At 39.7% G+C, this 16006-nt stretch overlaps 1 protein-coding gene across 1 annotated transcript; it reads left to right on the forward strand.

Moving 5' to 3' along the window:
• Nucleotides 1-9219: 9219 nt before the first annotated feature.
• hoxc11a (homeobox C11a) lies at nt 9220-12336 on the forward strand. The gene is made up of 2 exons (XM_035657018.1): nt 9220-9955; nt 11334-12336. Exons 1-2 carry the CDS (start codon nt 9235-9237, stop codon nt 11564-11566), a joined length of 954 nt encoding a protein of 317 aa, XP_035512911.1. The 5' UTR covers nt 9220-9234; the 3' UTR covers nt 11567-12336.
• Nucleotides 12337-16006: the final 3670 nt, after the last annotated feature.

Here is a 16006-nt window from a genome sequence, read left to right on the forward strand (position 1 = left end):
ATTGAATATTATACCTATTTTGTAGTAGCCTGGTATACTACACATGCTATACAACTATATTAGTTTAAGGCACAAAAAAAAAAGTTCACATTTTTTCTGGAGCTTTGTGGTTTCCCTTGAAGTTCGACCTAATCAATGTCACTGCTATGCTACAAGCCTATAACGGCGCAGCTAAACACGCAATAGCTCTGTAAAGCAGTAATAGGGTTACACCCCAGTGCTCCATATAGTCAAGCCTCTTGGCCAGTCCTTTTCCCTGTGCGCATCCCATCTTCTGGTTTGCATTATGGATTTAAATGCTCGGTAATTACATATCAAAACATGGTTTTGGAGAGCTACATGCACTCAGATCAGGAAAAAAAAAATCTTTCTCAAATGGGATACAAACGACAGTGACGGTTGTATCATAAACCCATATCTAAAAATCCACAAGGCTCTCCCTACTGGCAAGGAAGTGTAAAGCAATGCAGGACTGTGCAGTGTTTTCCTATCAGCTAAATAACCAAGCATTAATGCTTCTGTCCTCAACAGCTTCCAGTCTCAACTGGCTGAAGTAGGTCCAATGGAAACTGTTGTGCTGTCTCAGTGTTGAGATCAGATGTTGCCATTTCAGTGAACTGTGAACGGACTGGTTGCAGGAGCGGCCTTCCTGTGTTAGTCTGTTCATGATCACAACACAAATACACACGTGTAAGATGACGTGGGCTCATTAATAACACAATACTCTTGGTGCTGGTACTAACTGCAAGCTTGATCATGTATAAATTAAGATTTGGTGTAATTACAACAAGACATATATAGCTTTGAGCTGATAAAAGCCTCGCTGCAGTACTAAACTCTTCTATTGCCTTGTACTGTAATGATTCCTCAGCAGCTCACAGAAGCCTCTGATATGTGTGCCTGTTTACCTCACTACAAACTTCCAATTTCCACTGTTAAGCTACAAATACCCATGTTATGTATTCATCAACATTACTGCATAATATATTTTTTATGTATTGTATACATACATGTAAAGAGAGGAAAGGGCCCTCTGGACGCGCTATGACACAATGCGTCAGTTTGCAGATATTAAGAAGAATAATTATGAAAATGCTGGTTTCCAAAATTACCCCTGTAAATATTTTAAGTTAATCATTTAATAAACTAAAATGGTAATGTTTGAATGTATAATTAGACTGTATATAATTATATGGAATCCGCTGGTTTTGTGTTTTGGAAAAATGCTTTTCATGTGCATTTGCGCGTCTGATTAAAGCTGGTTTTAAGAAATAATTTCAATTGAATAACTTCCTACAATTTGAACATGGTTTGTAAGACTGACTAGTATCTGAATTTGAATTGTTTTCTTCGTGTAATAAGAGAAATACAGGCGTACTGTTTTGATATGCACTCTTTTACGCACCTACATCATCCATATGTCCATGTATGTTTTAAGAAATACACAGTCTATTAGTTTTAAAGTGGCGCCAGTCTAATGCAATACATAATCAGTAAGTGTACCAAGTGTTTGCTGCAATGTGATTGCTTATAACTAAGACCACGAAATAATACTGGGCAGATCTGCTATAGCGTGTATTGAATTTGATAACCCAGTGGACATCATTCATAACAGCTCCAATCTTTTTTAGCCTATCAAACGCGCCGTTGACCATGAAAGGAGATAAACTAGTGTCTTATGTTTGTGTGTTGCCTTGTTAAATGGGTTAGAGGAGAATAATAGATGCAAAATGCACCATGACGCTCCTGACTGTCCTGTAGTACCTCAGCCATTATTTGTTAAAAAAATCTTCAAGGTCAATTATGTTACAAATATTGTCTATATCCCTTAAAAGGCTCCAGGAAACCATGTCCATGTACGCTCTGTTGAAATTTAAACATCAACAATTGTAATAAGTTAATTGGGTTCCATTATTTATATTTCTGGTTTTATATGCCTTTGAGCTTGTAAAAATACGGAAAACAATCTGGTGATATGGAAAAGAGAGCGGAAGAAAATAGATGTTAACCAGGATCGGTGATTTGTAACAAAAAGAAATGCAGTAGATTGGCGTTCAGTTAACTGAGGAAAATGCAAAACTGAAATTTACAGCAGTGACATTTTGCATAGTATGTTAATGAAAATGCATTTTGTCAAAGAGGACATTGGTGTAAGCATCAAAATGACTGACAAAACTGAGCCCAGCGCGAATCCTCTTTATTTCTTACCAAGATTAAATTATATAAACAGTGGTTAGTGTTTCCTGTGTAAAACGTTGGGATTATTTGGACTGAATAGCAGAGAGCAGTTAGCTCCTTAAACGGGGCCAAACGGATATCTGAACATGTAGTTTTAACTTGAACTTCAAACCAGACGAATCTGTTGCTGTTATGTGTCAGTTGTCTGTGTATCCTATTTATTCAGGTGTTTCTACCCTTAATTTAGCTTTTCCTTGTGACAAATAAAATTGTGCTAAAAACCTTTTTAAGAGCTTTCCACGTCCAACAAAACACCAAACATTGCACTGCGTCCTTTACCTGCCATCCCTTCTCCTCAAAACCTAAAAATCATCACTGCATTGCAGCTAATATTAGTTTGCACTTATTTGCATTGCCTTCATTCTAATTTAGTATAATTTCATCAGTGCAGGATATAATTAGGAATCAAAAACCAAAAAAAGAAAAGAAAAAGAAAACGTCGCCATTGCGGAGAACCTCAAGATATTTGCATTGTAAAACAGGATGAAATCTCAGTTGGCTTTGCAGGTCTTTACAATAGGTCTTTCACTGCTCTTGAGCACGTTTGACTTTGAGACTGGCTAAATCTGTTTATGGCGGCCTGTCTCCGCGTCCCAAAGGTCAGTGAGCTTCACAGTGCCCTTCGCAGAGAACTTGTATGGCATGTGGTCTGCGTCCCCCGCCACCCCTCTGCCGTTTATGGTACGAAGCTGGCTGGAGAAATAGAAAGCAATGTTATTCCTACTGAAGTGTATGTGGGGGAGTGTAGAGTGTGTGTGAGTGTGTGAGTGTGTTTTCAAGGAGAGTGTTAATGTGATAGAGAAAAGAGAGGATAGATAGAATGCTTAACATAAAAGATCCATATCGTTTTCACTCCTTTCAGAACTGTTATATATTGATTTTGACATGATCTGAAATGAGTTCTTTATGAGCTCAATTTTTCTGGAATGTACTGTCTTATCAATTTGTTTTTCAATAGCATCGCGTCCAACAACCCTTAATGCGGGGTGTGAAGGTTTCATTGCTGCCTTGAAGAGTCGGAATCCTCTTAGACCAGTTGTCTCTGATGGAAAGAAAGGAGAAACATCTTAGAATTTCAAAATTGATAGAGGTCGAGATTGGAAGTCAGTAGGCAATTGTTTTCATTTTGTTGTTCTCGTTTAGGCTACCATCATTGGTATTTTTCACCTTGTATTTTTGAAATCGCGCGATAACGTAGTAGCAATGTAAAGAATATGTACATCTGTCAGCGCCTGACCTGATATTTTGCTCAGTAATAGTTGCACACTATTATTTAATCTCACTTTTCCATTCGCATTTTTCAATGTTTGACTGGGTTGATTCGTCTCTTTTTTTGCTGCCTACCTTATATAGTGTATTCTTCTTAAATGTTTAGTATTTTGGAGATGGACTATCCTTTCCAGGCCGACGCTTGGGCCCTAATGCATTCATTGAAGGTCAAGTATGTAGCATAGAGCTGCACATCCTGCGGTGTCTGCTTAAAGCACTTACAATTTTATACAAGATGGAAAAATTATATGTCACCTGTTCAGGTTTGTCCAGTATCGGTTCAGTGCACTTGGAGTGTACCCTTGGCTATACGTTTTTTCTATATGAATATCAATATTTTTCTGTGCAGTTTTTAATGTATTTAAAGGTCTGGTTCTGAAGAAAAGCATGGAAAACTCTGCAGCTCAGACGGCAAAGTAAACATTAGTCCTAAGTGTTCGAGCAGGCTTTTCAACGATATCTGACTCTATAGCGTAAAGCTCAGAGCTTCTATTTTGGGTCCACATACCGAACCACTCCTGTGCAAGGCCAGCGCAAACTAAAATAATGCATTTTGACCCCCCGCTGCCAAAAGAACCAGCTAGTGCGCGCTTCGTCTCAGTTGAAATAAATGTTCTAAATACACGCTGTATTCGGACTTATCGTAGTTATAACCACACATCGATTTTAATCAATTTTTTAGAAACTTAAGCACGATTACGTTTGTCACCTGATTGTCCCCCGGCATGCACATAGCCTAACACTTTTTCCGACAAGACTAGAGTTAGAGCAGATAAAATTTGACCAAATAAGGAAAAAATACCATCAAGTGAAACGCTTAACATCTGACAAAATATCTCATTACTCCACATAAGAAACTCAGATTGTGTTATCATTTATCATGGTATTGTCACCAGAGTACGTATATTATCTGTATGTCAACAAATTACAAAACAAACCATTGCATATTGGTTTGCACGTCGTGCGTAATTTTGTGCCCTCTTGTGCGTAATTTCCGAAACCTGACAAAAAACAGTTTATTTAAGATAGTTAATCAGCCCTGAATTGTTTTCCAAACACTGGGCATATTATCCTCGCTGATTTTAAAAGGTGATAAGCAGATTTTAGAAGATTAACTGTGCAGTTAATAGAGGACCAATACAGGCCGCGCCTAAAAATATCTTTTTAAATATACCGGCATGTGACAGGCCATAGCCTCAAGTACCTTCTGCACATAAAATGCTCTTTATTTTGACTTTTGTAGAATTGTATTAACCGTGAAGCTAAGAGCCCCTCCAGCAAAATATCAAACACAAGCTTACTTTTAGCTTATCTGGAATTCGTTCAAAGATAGATACACTTCAGTGTTTACTGTTTCTCTGCTCAGAGGACTTCCAGGTTTTTCCAGGACATCTAAATAACACATAGGAGCTGGAGCCAGCAGTCACTATTGGGCGATTTCTTGAGATGTGAAATCATTTAATACTTCTAATAAAAAAAGTTAACACATTGTTGTGAAAGCTTTATATCCTAGTGGTTGAAAGAGAAATACACTCTGGAGATTGCTCTAAATGTAACAGCAACACACATCCTTATCTTGTAAGCTATTGTTGCCACCACAAACGCTTCACGCTAGGTGCATTCACTGAGACCTCAGTAAAAAAAAAACAAGGCTCTTTAGTGTTGCTTGAAACTGTTCGCAGCTCATACAGCCAAGTTTAACTGCCCGACTTACATCCAATTAAACTTATCTAGGCCATGAGGGGACAGTAATATGATTACACAGGCTTCCCACATTTAGCCTTGACTTCAGCTAACTGTGCAGCAGTGTCTTGGTGAACTGCACCCATTGTGTGTGTTTCTGTGTTTGTGTCTGTCGTGAGTGTTGTATCATTTGGCACACGATTTATCGACGCAGAGCCAAAACCTTCGGCAATATTTAGGAGCGCCATTTTTTGAACTAAGAGCTCTTCTTAACAAGAGGGTTACACCTAGGTTAACCATTATAATTACGGTGCGAGGTAGCAATACATAACTTAAATTCCACAGACACAGTCGTAAAGTTAGTGCTCCGAGAGTGATATTTAGGCGAAGAATGGCAAATGTTTACAACACCTTCTCTGTGCAGCGCTCCACTCAATATTTTGACTATTGCCTCGAATAGTTGGGACACGCTTTTACAATATTGTTTACCATTGTATGAGTCCTTTATAAGATAGAATAAGCAGCGGGCTGATAACTCAGATACAGACCCTTTGCGTGCAAACTCTGCATATACTTTGCCTGCTCATTTGGTGCAACCAAATCAAACTTTCCTGGGTCCTACTGCTAGTGGAATATCAGCTGCTGTGAGTTGTCCATCCAGGGGAATAAACACATGGTAAACCTTATTCTTTGACTGATGGCCTGAGCGCACCGAGGCGAGAATAGCCAGTGTTTAAACCCTCAGAAGGCGGATATTGCCATGTGATGGACGTTGAATGGTCATATTTTGCCACATTATGACAAATACTGCAACTTAAACACAGCCAGGAGTACTATTCCCCATTCGTTTAAACGCCTTAATTCCTCTTGTGTACTATGTAGTCTTTTAAACTCCTCTTTCACATTCTTCTGATGTCTCGATCACAAGCCCTAACTTTTGAATTTTATTAGTGCATCACTTATTCATACATTCACATTACTTATTTATACCGCGCTAATACGCATCATTGAAATGATTATGATGAGGAAATGATTTGACAATATTGTTTTGGACTGTCTGCTTTGGCTCTGTTATTGCCTGCTGAAAGAATAGTTTGTAGTTTTTATTTATTGCCATGGAACATTTTTTTTTTAAATTCTACAGATGATATTATAATCAGAGTAATGTTGACATACGGGTTCATTTTAAATGTTGTATTTCAGAACCTTTATTGTAGGCCAATTAGTATGGCAGATTTTCAGTTTCTAGAATTTCAACTACAGTTTTAAGCCATGCGTTTTATCTTTTTAATTATACAATGTACCATATATTTCACACTCTTAAAATAGGCAATGACATTTTGATGTGCGAATTATTATTGTTATGCAACTGCACAACACTGATGCTGCAGCATGTGTCGAGCATGTGTCCATACAGGCCACAGGCCAGTATGTTTACACAAATATTTCTATAGCTGCCGTTGTTCAAAAAGTCACATCAGTAGCTGGGCTTCACGGGGCACAGATTAACTTCTATATTCTTGTTTCTCTTATTGTTTGTCACTTTCACAATCTCTGTTATTAATTTGACTGAAATATTTAGCTTTACAAAAATTTCCAAACACAGAACTTGAAGCTTTAATTTCATTATTAATGGCCTAAGTTGATACATAAATGCACACTCAAAACCATGTTGCAGAAAATGCGTTATTGTGTTGAAATAAAAATTCGGCGCATTGGTATTTTTTTCCAGAAGTTGCAGAATATCTAGTTGCTGAAATCCAAATTCCTCTCATTCTCAACGTTTATGGTTTTCTATAGAACAAAGGGATTTAGCGTTACTACAGCCATTCGGACTTTTATGGTGGACGTAGAGAGGATTTTAGTGGTCAAATTCAAGTGCTGTGTCTGGACAGCTGTCTGCTTTCTTTGTACTTGGATGCAGGATGCATCATGTGAGACAACCTTTTGTCTGTAAGGGTAGTAAACAAGCTAATGCCAATGCCACCTTTTTCACAAATACGCCTGCATTAGACTCTCATTTCCAATGCTGAGGTCTGGTGATATTGCTTGTTCTTTCCCTTGCTGCTGGAAATCAACAAAGACACTAACTTTGTTTTCAATTATTTTTAAACAACACAGGTGTCCCATAAGTGATTGTAATAGTGTTATTGGAATATTGGATAATAATTCAAGAGTCTTTTGCAACATTTAGGAAGTAGCCCATAATCATAAACAATGGGCCATCATATTAATTTCACCTTGTGATAGTATCAGTTAGTCTATAAAGATTCGGAGATGGCCCTCAACAGTACAATTAAAAGTTTTACAATGACGCAGGAAAGAACACGCAGGCGCATCTTTTCTCCAAACCATTCATTTATTACAATTTATTAAGAGAAAAAAAAGTCCGCAGGACATGTCTATCTCTTTAACAGTCACACACAGATAAATGTCGACATTCCGGTAGGGAAAAAAAAGATCACAGCAGCTTGCAATATCAGCTGGGACTTATTTAAATTTAGAGGGAAACGTCGGATACATTCGTGGTGCTTGGTCAATAGGCCCCTTACTGAGTGGCCTATAAGTAGCCGTTTACAGTAGGACTAATTGTTTATATGCTTTGAAGCTTATAGACAAAAGCTGCAATCCAAAACGTTTGATTTGATCGACCAGTGAGTCCAAGGAGGACATTATATCCCAAAATATCAATTTGAGTATTTTCAGAGTAAGAGGCTCACACATTGCGGTGATATTCTGGGCGGTGTTGTCAATAACCACTCCAACGTGGAATAATGCTGAATCCAGTATTTTGAGGGGAGTAATTGCGTTTTTTTTTTTTCTGTGAGTTTGTGTTTATGTCATCAGGGCACATTTTCCCACTGGGGGGAGATGCAAGGTCCCAGGGCTTCACTGGTAGTACTCCTGCAGGAGCTCCAGGACCGTGCGATGTTGTCCTCCATGGACTCTGTCATGATCCAAAGTTAAAGGGAATAATAAGTGTGAGCCGATTACTTCAGCTTGCACAGTCAACATGCATGCTGTGTATTCTGCACCGCTGGTTCAACTTCATTTTACAACATATTTGTAGTAGTCCACCACTGGTCCAGTGTAGGTTTTCTTCATTTGGTGAAAGAGAGAAAAAACTAAATAAAGTAGATTCATTATTATGTTGCGTAATTTTAAATGGATGTACCCGGCTCATCCACACCTCTTGTTTAACAGTCATGTGTGCAACCGACTCGTGTAGCCACTATGAAAGAATAAAAAGGGATCAAAACAAATAATATGACCCTTATGAAAAGATCTCAGATCTTATTCCCAGACCACAGTGCGAATGCCCTGGGGAGTCTCAGAGATTTGTAGAAGAACGCGAGTCATTCACTGTTTGTTTAACTTTTTGTAAATAGTGAAACGACTCATGGAATAGTTATTAACGGGTTTACTGGCTTATAGTACTTTCTCAATGCAGATTCGGTACTGTGTGTAACGTGTCAGTGATAGTAATTCCTGCTCATATGATCAAAATATTAAAATCACCGGCAGTCCAATAGCGTTCGTGGTAGGGACACTAATTCTCTTCTAATAGTAATAGTAAAATAATAATAAATATTATTCTGATAAAAATAATATTAATCATAATTCTTACCTGTAAAACTCCATAACACTATGAAATGCATGTCACTGAGTGCAGTTTGTGCTATGCCTGTTTAAGGAGCTGTAGCTGTTTAGCTAGCCTACCACCAGCCCATAAACATAAACACACACAGCACATATCTCTCTAATTGTCATAAGCCTACAAACAGGAATCTGTTACTGGTTTTCTCAGTGCGCCTGTGGTGTTTGAAAATTATTCGTTTGAACCACGGAGATCTTACCTAAAGCCAACCACTCCTACACAACCAACTCTTCCAAATTGATATATGACAATATCTACTTTCGATCACGTGTCTGCGGGGCGACTTAGACGGATTGCGCGTCATCTCGCCTTCCCAAATTTTTCCCTTCTGCTGCAGCTCGTATCCAAAACATCTATCTATAGTACGGAGTACGAGAGAGAGAAAGATGTTTAACTCGGTGAATCTGGGCAACTTCTGCTCCCAGACGCGCAAAGACCGGACATCCGAGTTTGGGGACAGGACGGGCTGCGCGTCCAACATCTACCTCCCCAGCTGCACCTACTACGTCCCCGAGTTTTCTGCCGTCTCCTCGTTTCTTCCACAGGCCCCGTCCCGGCAAATCAGCTACCCTTATTCCACAAATCTGTCTCAGCCGGTACGGGAAGTTTCATACGGCTTGGACCCTGCTAGTAAATGGCACCACAGAGGCAATTATGCATCGTGCTACTCGGGAGAGGATCTGGTGCATAGGGACTGTCTTCCACCATCCACCATGACAGAAATGCTTATGAAGAACGACAGTGTGTACAGCCACCACCATCACCATCACACCCATCCGGGCTCCAATCACCCCTCCACAGGTTTTTACTCCGGCGTGGGGAAAAACAACGTCCTCCCCCAAGGTTTCGACCGCTTTTTTGAGACCGCATACTGCAGCAGCACGGACAATCAGTCAGACAATTGTTTACAAAAGGGCGAGGGGGGAAAGCTGGAAAGCGACTCCCAGCAGCAGCAGCAACAACAGCAGCAACCCACAGCCTCTGTACCCGGAGCCCCGGAGCAGGAAAAAGACCCAGAAGATGAGGAGGAACATACAAATTCAGGCTCATGTACTTCTTCCTCCGCAACAACCAAGGACGGCAACGCCAGCAAGAGCAGCCACTCGAGTAGGTATACCGAAGCTGTAAAATGGGGGAAGGTTAAGGGGACTAGCCCGGTGTTTTGTCGGTCAGATTTTATGTGGAGTTTTATAAGCATTCAAAGGATTTTATTATAACCCTACAAAGCTCTTTCTTGCAACGAGAAGAATTTTTACGATGGGAAAGCGCTTTGAAAAAAGGGGGATGTTATACACAGACGCCTCTATGGTGAGAGTCTGTGAAATTTTTAAGAGAGAGCTATTGTGACAAATGTTAACTTTGATCATGAACTTGCGTTGGGCATTTTAAGGGATTTTCTCGTTGGGCTGTCGAGAGTAAAAACCAATTGGGCAGAACATTGCTTTTGGCGTCTTGTGAATTTTCTTTTAGCACTGGGTTTGCCCGCAAAAAGACATGCTGCACAGAGTATTACACAGTTTACGGTTAAACGCGTTCTTATCTATCTGTATCTGTCTATCTAATGACACATTAGAACCGTTTCCTCCATTTACGAGCAGCCACTAAATGAATCAGTGGTAGAGAATCGAGTGTTTTGCCTCGTCCAAATATGAGAGGAATGCATAGGTCTGCAAATTCTGCTATTACCCCAGTAGCCGCTGGAAGAAAGTCCAGATCCATTTAGGTTTTCTCTCTTGCATTTCACCTCTCTGCTAGTGATCTGAACGCAAGCTGGCATTACGTATAACTTGCATGATTAGCATGAAGTAAAATTACGCTTGATTATGATTTTAAGTGCTGAAATTATTGCTATTGCTATTATTGCTTTTCCTATTGGTGTTTAGCCTCATGTATTAGCCCCAGTCAGGCTGCAGGATACAAGCTAACTGAGGCTGGAGGTTTGCCCCCTCTTCCACACAAAAAACTATAAAAAAAATTCTATTTCCCAAGTCACCTGTTTGATAAGAAGTTATAGGGCCACAGAGGTTTGCACAGGCCATTGCAAACATGGGCAATGCATTTCCACTCACTGCCAAAAGATTGTGTAAATTGTTAGTTTAGCTCCAGAGGAATGTGACGCACATAATGCGCTGAAATACTTTTGTTGTTGTATATTTATAACAGATAAACACGTACTTAGAGGCTGTAAGTTGATATTATTTCATCCAGACGATTCGGATATTTAACACTCTTTATGGCTGGTTTATCTGATAGCCTCAGCTACTTTGCTTGATGAATGTTGACTGAAATGTTATCATTACTAAACTGAAAACGGAATTCTTAGCATCTTGCAAGTCCATAGTCACCTCAGCACTAAAGCCTATTTCCCTCTTTTTTTGTATATATTATAATAATAATTATTATTGTTTTTTAATATGACGTTGTGGCTGTTTCCCGTGATTCTCTAATTTTATTTTTAATTTATTTATTTATTTTTTCCATCCAGGCACTCCTCGTACAAGGAAGAAGAGGTGTCCATATTCCAAGTTTCAGATTCGAGAGCTGGAGCGGGAATTCTTCTTTAACGTTTACATCAACAAAGAGAAAAGGCTTCAGCTTTCCCGAATGTTAAACCTCACCGACCGCCAGGTTAAAATTTGGTTTCAGAATAGAAGAATGAAAGAGAAGAAGCTGAGCAGAGATCGCCTCCAGTACTTCTCTGGAAACCCCCTATTGTGAGCACTAGCAGAAAGTGTCACAGTCTTGGTCAGTGACATTAAGGCCTACTCTTATCTCATTGAATTGTAACCGTGGGCATAACCATTTTCTAAAGGAGCCCATATCACCAACAGTGCAATGTTGAAAGTGGACAGTGGGAATAATGGGCCTGCATGGGATAAAGTCGCCATTTTCTTATTGCCCCACGGGCGGCAGTGAATTTCTAGCTGGTGCCCAGAAAAGGCCTACATGGTTAGAATAATCATTTATACCTATGCTGTTCTTGAATATGTCCCTCTATTTATCACGATTCTCCATTGTGTTTATTCTATTGTTCATATAGACATATTTGTTGTTAAAATATCAAATGTAACAAACAATTTGAATCCTTATTGCGCAGACAACTTTTAGCTCTTTCCCCTTCCGTCTGGTCTATGTATATAGCATATCCTTATCTAATTATTTCTCGACCAGAGTATGAACAAGTTATAGCAAATCTCCAGGCTGCATTTTTTTTCGCCATTGAGAACTGTGACGTCCAATCTGTGAAAGTATATCCCCCCCCTGTACAGAGTAGCCTATGCAATGTGCATTCGTGACTGTAAATAGGCATATGTTGAATTTCCTTTCCCTTTATCCCAGCTGCTATTTTTCAGTACACTGCCCATACAACTTTAACAGCTTTAACGCCAACACTCGTTAAATTATTTGCTTAAAACATTGGTGCTTTGGATTCCAGAGAGGAGTAACAGATTGTTGGCCTGTGTATCATTAATATAATACCTATGAATAAACAGAAACGTATAGGCAAAACTCAACGACTTTGTGCTTTTTGTGCTATCATTATCACAATTACCATTACAGATATGACTATGCATTTATTCCTGACAGCCGCAATGTTTTCTTGGTCGTGATTTAGAGCCTTTTTGTAAATAGCAAATGCTCATAACTGTGTGTAAAACCTAAAACTGCTGCACTATATGCATACAATTAGCCCACTTTTAATTTGTGTCAATTGCCAGTTCATGATGATACACACTTTTGCTGTGGTAGATTTGGTGTCCGCAGGCCTACACTTGTCAGATTTTTAGGCTATTTTATAAGGTTACACCCCTTTTGAAAGATCATGTTTGAATTTTAGCAAGCGTGTTAAACGAAGATAGAGTCCAGATCTTAGAAATGTAGAGAAAGAGAGTGGAATGATAACCTCTTTTAGTGCCCACTAAATGGAATCGCCACTCTTGTAGTCTAGACACTGCCATAAAGACAGAGGCACTAAATGGCTATTTTTTTCTCTTAATTGCACCGTCTGTTCGGGGGGAATGGCGTTCACTTCCGCAGTAAATAGTAAACAAGCAAGACTGGATGTCCGAAAGGGGAAAAAACTTGCTAGAGGTTTCGACATGAACTCGGCATGTGTAGTCTGCAACGTCAAAGCAAACCCCAACCCCCTTCAGCACACAACCATCATGTCCACCATTCTTCTAATCTGAAGATTGGGAACCCTCTGCAAACCCAGTATTTCTACAGCACAGAATTTTACGCCATGTAAGTTAAATTTTAATATATTTTTTCCTTTTAAAGATTCAGCCAATGAAAGACCTAGGGGGAATTCTAATGTGTTGCTTGCAGATATCGCCAGCAATTGAAATAATAGTCTATTTGTCTGAGCTGACCCCAAACCTCGGCCTATTTCAACACATCAGTTATGAATAAATAATTGCTGACTAATTGGGCCATGTGTTTGGAGTTATAACAGCAGATAGCTAGGAAAAGGAAATCATAATTGGCATGTTATTTTTTAAGTGTGTGTGTGTGTGTGTGTGTGTGTGGGTGTGGTGTGGGTGTGGTGTGTGTGTGTGCGCCTTATGTGAGCGCATGTGTATTTCGAATGTGCGTTCTCGTGCACCCAACATATGTGCATGATGATTGCACGTGTGCATTAACTACAATTTATAATTAAATGTAGTCTTTGAACTTCAATAATGTCAAGGCCTTCACCTTTAACCCGCTGCAATAAAGTGGAATCAAGGAGCCCCTTTAGCCCGGAAATGTGTGCAGCGGCGGAGTGAGCCAATGAGAGTGAGTGGGAACAGAAAATGGAATGTGTACAGGGACCAACTTTGACCCCTCGCATTAAACTACAGCAGGTAACTTTGCCAGCTTTAGCACGCCCAGTAAATACACTTTATTGTCCTTGTAAAATGTATACGTTTTCACGCATGAGACGTTTTAAACCATGTTGGTATAAACTGTAGGCCTATATTTGTATTCTCAAAAAAAAAAAAAAAAACTTGTTGGTGTGTGGCTGTCGCAGTGTGCTTGTCATAATGGGTGGTTCTTTAAAGTGCAAACATGACGGTTTGGGCGTGCGTGGGTGTGAGTCAGTGCATCCTTTTGATTTCTCACTTTATATGTGAGCGTGGATCAAAGACATTTTTACACTGCAGACTCTTGCATGGTTATGTATTTAGCTCAGAGTGTTTAATTTAGGCTGGGGTTCATTTTGGGTTGAGCTGATAAAGGTTAAGCTTGTAGTCAGTGTATGTATTATTTCCAGGGACAGAAGGAAAGAAAGAAAGAGAGAGAGAGAGAGAGAGAGAGAAAGAGAAAGACAGGGAGGAAAACTCGGCATGGTTGCATCCACGTGATACACTGTGGCGCATATATCAACGAAAGCACACGAACTGAGACCATTGTGAAATCTGCATATGTCAGTGTAATATCAGGAAGGACAGGGGTCGTTCTGACAAAGAAAAGGCGATGCACACTAGCGGAGATCAAGGCTATAGGAGCCCCTCTCTTGCCACACCCACCAACCTTGGCCCTGGGACGGTGACGTGGGTAATTTGTAGGTTTCTCCAACACACAACGTCACTAACGGAGAGCGCTGCAGAGGCTTCTGCAAATGTTGTCTGTCAACCACACGGGGGCCATGAGCCTCCCGGCCTCTGCACTGTTTTGTTTCCTCGTCGGGATCTTGAAAACGTTTCCTTAGACGGATGCCTCGGTGACATCAGAGTATATTATTAGTTGTAGAGACAAGCTCTGATGTGTTGTGTCACAGAAGGACAGGCCAGTCTGCTGGAATGCGGGCTACTGCCATGTCTCAGTCTGGATTGTGCACTTGGGGGTTGTGGTGAAGGAAAATGGCGGTGTGTTTTATGTAGATGAGGCGAACAAGGAGGGAGAGGATATAGTCTGCTGCCATTAAAATGTAAAAGGAAAATTAATTAATTTGGCGGCATAAAATCTAAGGAATTATTTCAATCCTTATTTTATATTCTGAGTCTTTCGATCTCAGGCTGTAAACTATCATTAGTACTTTATTTTATTTTTATTTTGGCAATATATCCTAAAAATACATAATATTTGCTTCTTAAATCCAGGGAAGAGTGTGTATTTATGTCGTTTTTTTGTACGATTATTCCCGCAGGTCCATAACCTAAACTAAAATGGTAACATAAGGAATTACAGCGTACTTGTACTTACTAAATAAAACGCAACAAACCTTTTTTCTTGCCAATAAAATTAACAACTATATGTTTAAATTAAATCTAATAAAACATACAAAACGTAGGGGGGAAATCCGCTTCAGGTTTAGTGCTCTCATCAATGGAGGTTATTTTTTTCGTTATTGTGTTTGTAACATTTCAGCTGCTAATTTAATGCAACTATTCGTCAGTTATAATCTAATTGTCATTGTTTTCAATTGTGAAGTCAATGTAGGGGTTTTCCTGTTTTTTCTCTGCAAATACTAATCAAGTGGTTATAGGCTATTGAATGGTTTTATACTACAGTGTACTACTCACATCTCAGCACCTATCCTGTTCTATAGGGCCATAAAACAGTTCGACGCTGTAAAACGAGCTCCTGCTATTGCTGCAACCAAATAACTCTCAAAACGTTTGAATTTACATTAGTGCATTTGTACGGTGCTATTTATTTATTGTTGCCACCAAGCTTAGTCTGACTGTAATTTATAGCAAGTTTTTAAGTCAGATATGGCGGCTGGTGTGCGTATTTGGTGTGGTCGTCAGTGGTAATAATGTAACGCTGCTGTACTTTGATGGCGGTTACCACTCTGGTTTTTAATTAAGAACTTACATGATTCTGACACCACAAATTTACAGTTGTGCATTGAGTGGACAGCAGCATGAAAGAGGACACAAAGCAGAACCTCCTCACATCCAACTGGAAAGATATTTCAAAGTGGCTGCCAGGAGCAAATTAGCTGTGTCGCCCCAGTGGCTCCTGATTAGTACAATAAGGAAACCCGCTACCATGCCTTCTGTCCCGCAGTATTCAACACCCATACCTGTTTGCGATATAATAACAGCCTCCAGGTTTGCAATCAATTGGACGACAATTTAGTGGCGAAAGTGCTGGCTGTAGTTTAGACAAGTGTAAAGACCGTGGTAAAATACAGTCGCAGTCAAATCCTTGTGTGTGTGTGTGTGT

Source organism: Morone saxatilis, unplaced genomic scaffold, assembly GCF_004916995.1.
Source record: "Morone saxatilis isolate NCDOM2014 unplaced genomic scaffold, NCSU_SB_2.0 Contig15, whole genome shotgun sequence".
NCBI classification, from domain to species: Eukaryota; Metazoa; Chordata; class Actinopteri; family Moronidae; genus Morone; species Morone saxatilis.